This window comes from Gadus morhua, unplaced genomic scaffold, assembly GCF_902167405.1.
Source record: "Gadus morhua unplaced genomic scaffold, gadMor3.0, whole genome shotgun sequence".
Taxonomy (NCBI): domain Eukaryota; kingdom Metazoa; phylum Chordata; class Actinopteri; order Gadiformes; family Gadidae; genus Gadus; species Gadus morhua.
This window is the reverse complement of record NW_021963987.1, coordinates 35001-38980: the sequence shown is the minus strand read 5'-3', so window position 1 is coordinate 38980 and position 3980 is coordinate 35001. Positions and strand designations below refer to the sequence as shown.

The 3980-nt window shown below is 46.4% G+C and overlaps 1 protein-coding gene across 1 annotated transcript in view; it reads left to right on the top strand.

Annotated features, from left to right (window-relative positions):
* The first annotated feature begins 306 nt into the window (after nt 1-306).
* Nucleotides 307-3980, top strand: part of zeb2b (zinc finger E-box binding homeobox 2b) — a 22464-nt gene continuing 18790 nt past the window's right edge. Inside the window, exon 1 of the mRNA XM_030350041.1 lies at nt 307-592. Coding sequence (XP_030205901.1) covers nt 346-592 — 247 coding nt within the window. The 5' untranslated portion in view covers nt 307-345. The remainder of the gene's footprint in view (nt 593-3980) is intronic.

Genomic DNA, 3980 nt, shown 5'->3' with positions numbered 1-3980 from the left:
AAAAAAGATGACAAAATTCAAATCCACTGCCTCACTTCTGCGTCGTCTTTAAGTTTAGTTTAAATAATTCACCCATGGCTCTGAACTTTGATCAACTTCATGTTTATTTTAACTGGCCGGCATGAGAGACTTTCATTCTGACGTGTGCTGCTGTTCTGGATTTTGGGGAAGCAGGCGTTTGCTTGGTAGAAGAGGACTCATTTACTTCTGATACAGCTACATGTCGAACACAGAAGGCAAACAGCGACACACGCTCAAACTGAATCCTGATCGTTCCGGTTCTAACCACAATTTGCATCCTCCTTCTCTTTTTGTTATCTCCCTTCAGCGCTGAACTTCGAGAACATGGTGGAGACAGGCTCCGAGACGGAGGAGGAGGACAAGCTGGCTGTGGAGGTGGAGGAGGATGCCTTGCTCAACGGCACGGGCAGCCCGGCCAGCCTCACCCACCCTGACGCCTCGCCGGAGGCCGAGAGCAGCGGCTCGCACACAAAGGAGGAAGAGGAGGACGACGAAGACGAGATGAGGGACAGTGGCGTGGAGCACATCTGGCAGGACAGCGACATGCTGAGCGCCTCCGTGGATGGCACAGGTCAGAGGTCACATTCAGAAATCTGCATGACGTCATCGTCTCGCCGGGGTTTTGGGGTGGGGAGCATCTCGCAGTCACTGGACCGGGCGGTCAAATGTATTATTATTGGTATTACCTGTAATCTTATTATTCACACTTCTACCCCGCTTGAGGGATGGGTCATTTTCACGTCTTTGAAACGCAGGAAAAACATGCCTGAACCAATCTCGTTTGTAGTGTGATCGTCGTTTGAGTAGCGCATGTCAGCGGACTTCCGTGTTCAGAAATGAAAGACCTCGACGTCAGCAGGCTCCTCATAAACCGATGGAGAATAAATAGTTGACAGAGAGAATGACGCACACGCATGCGCACGCGCACGTGCACACACACACACACATACCTCGACCCCAACCCCAACCCCAACCCCTTGCTCCATCCTGGGCCGGCGAGGACGTTACCGTTGACAACGATGAGTCTCAACCTCGCTTCTGTCGCTCTCTCCGTACGGTCGGATAGGCACTGATGCCCACCCTATACCCCCCACCGACCCACCCACCCAACCCCACTCCCAGTCATGGATGCTCGCAAGATAAATACTTTTAATTAGGGGGGGGGCAGGGACATAATCATTAAAAGAAAGCCAGACTGGTTGCGGAAAGTCATTAACAATCTTAAATGAAATTTTTATTTTTATGATAGCCATTTACATGTGTAATAAGAGCCGATGATTCTCGGTAGGCCCGCGTGACAGGAACAGAGTACGGGGAGAAGTCATGTACGACAGCCGTGTTTAAATGAGCACCCGGGCCGCGGCTATTCATTCCTTCTAATGAACTCGCTGTGCACGGCAGCAGAGAAAGAAGAAAAAAAAAAGACGGGGACGGCGTTCAGCGCTCACCGTTTTTTTTATTTTAATACCGGAGGAAAATCGCTCATTTATTTAAGGGAGGGGGGAAGAGACAGAGTGAGAGTGAGAGAGAGAGAGGAATAAAATAGCGGATATCAACATTTATTCACCTAAATAACATTTCTTGTTGAGCTGTAAAAAGAATTAAAGAAGTGGATTTTTTTCGGCGATGGGAGGGGGCGGGTAAATAAATCAAGATAAAGGATAAACAAGCTGTCGTTACATACGGTAATTGTTTATTTGATAAAGACCTGCGGTGCCATAATGTCTGTAATTCAGCGATGTTGCAATTCACTGATAATATGCTTCCCCTGTGATGAAGTGTCGGCTGGATTTTGCAGAGCAGGTTGAGTTCATTAGCGCGCCGCCGAGTCGCTCCCGAACCTCCGCGTGCCGTGTTCCTCGTTCTCCCCCTCCTCCTCTCTTTTGTTCTTTCTCTCTTTCTGTATCTCTCTCTTCACCCCTTTCTTCCTGTTTCTTTCTTGGTCATCCTTAAAAAATGTTTTGCTCTCTGCATCTTTCTTTCTTTCTCTCCTCTCTCTCTTCCTTCTTCATTCGGACATTGTTTGTGTTCTCTCTCTCTCTCTCTCTCTCTCTCTTTCTCTCTTTCTCTCTCTCTCTCTCTCTCTCTCTCTCTCTCTCTCTCTCTCTCTCTCTCTCTCTCTCTCTCTCTCACTCTCTCTCCCTCCCATGTTATCCCCTTGCCTCCCTCTCCTCTGCGGTGCCTCTGAGTCTACATTCATACCTCAGCAGCACATAGCTGCACTGTGAGATAGTGAGAACTACCCCCCCTCCCCACACACATACACACACACACACACACACACACACGCACGCACGCACGCACGCACACACACACACACACACACACACACACACACACACACACACACACACACACACACACACACACACACACACACACACACACACACACACACATACACACACACACACACACACACACACACACACACACACACCCTCCCAACCCCTCCAAATCAACAGCCATGCCAGGACATTTTAGAAACATAAGGAAGAAACTTTCTTCTGAAGACGTTCAAGTTCACGAAACATTCAGCAAACTCCGGGAACTTTTTTTTAAAAAGGTTTAACCCACTGTCATTTTTATTTTATTGACGTTGATGAATTCTGTGTTTCACACAACATGACAAAACAACAGAAGGAATGATTAAAGTAATCGTATAAATTATTATACAAATCAACCGAAACACAGAAATCCGAAAATAAAATGAAGTACCACAAAACACAGAAAAAACACAATTCACGCTAAGTACCACAACACTGTGAACACAATGAAGGGAGTGTTGGTCTGTCATTAGGACTCAGGGAAGGAAGGGAAGGCAGAGGCAAAGTGAGTGTTTTCCAGACCGTCCAACAATCTCTTGTTGTGTGTTGTGCTGTCGTCGTTGACATTCCTTCGTCCCACGCCGGGGCAGGAAGCCCTACGCTGGAACGCATGACATCATCGCTCACATAAATCTCCCACGCCACGCTCCCATTGGCTCCCGTTGGTGGTTCAACCGCAGTGCTCCCATTGGTTCCCGAGGTTTACTGTTGATGAAGGCAGGGTCGTACCTGTGTAAATGTAATGCTAAAGAAAATGTAGCAGGACATTTAAAAGAAAACATTAGAACGCTGGAACTCTGAGGAATTACTCGTCAACAACGTTTGAGAGAATACCATATTGGTTTTGGGTACTTCACGTACCGACAGTAAAAACCCATGTAAATACTCTGCCAAATTTGAACTGAGCGTTATGTTAAGAAATGCTTTCAATATATATATACACAAACTGTTGAGTTCACATGGACACATGGTAAAACCAATTAGTATTAGAGTATACTAAACCTAAAATCTCTCTCCATTGCCCTGGCCACTTCAGGACTTGAAGCGATTAAAATGCCCGATGACACTTGTGCGAGCACTTATCTCTGCGTGCTCGCTGTTGACATTGCAAGGGTTAAAACACCAGACATTCCCTTCATAGAATTCCCCCGCTAACGTCATTAACACCAGAGCTCTTCCCCTTAACCAGAACTTCAACTTTGACCTAGAATTGAATGTCTTGTCCACGAGAATATAAACGGCTACCAAGCCCAGAGCTAACATGGGTTCAATCGAGATGTTGCGCTGGAAAGATTGTCCATGTTAAGTAGAGGAGGATCCATGCCTACCTCATACGGGGGGAAGATTCCCATTCCTGAGTAATAATAGATAACCGGATTGTTCCGAGTTAAACACCGGCCTCTGAATCCGCAGCAACATTTCCATTAAAGGATACATATGATGGTGTTTTCCCAACAAGAAAACATAATATTTGAGTTCCAGAAAACATGTTTTTGAAGCTGTTTGCTGGAAATAGCTTTTAGGAAAAAGTCTTGCCGCTATTCCACTCTGTTTCAATCCGTTCACAATGCACTGTTTCTGGTGTCTGTAACTTTAATGCAAATGAGCTGCTGCCCATTGACCAATGAGCTG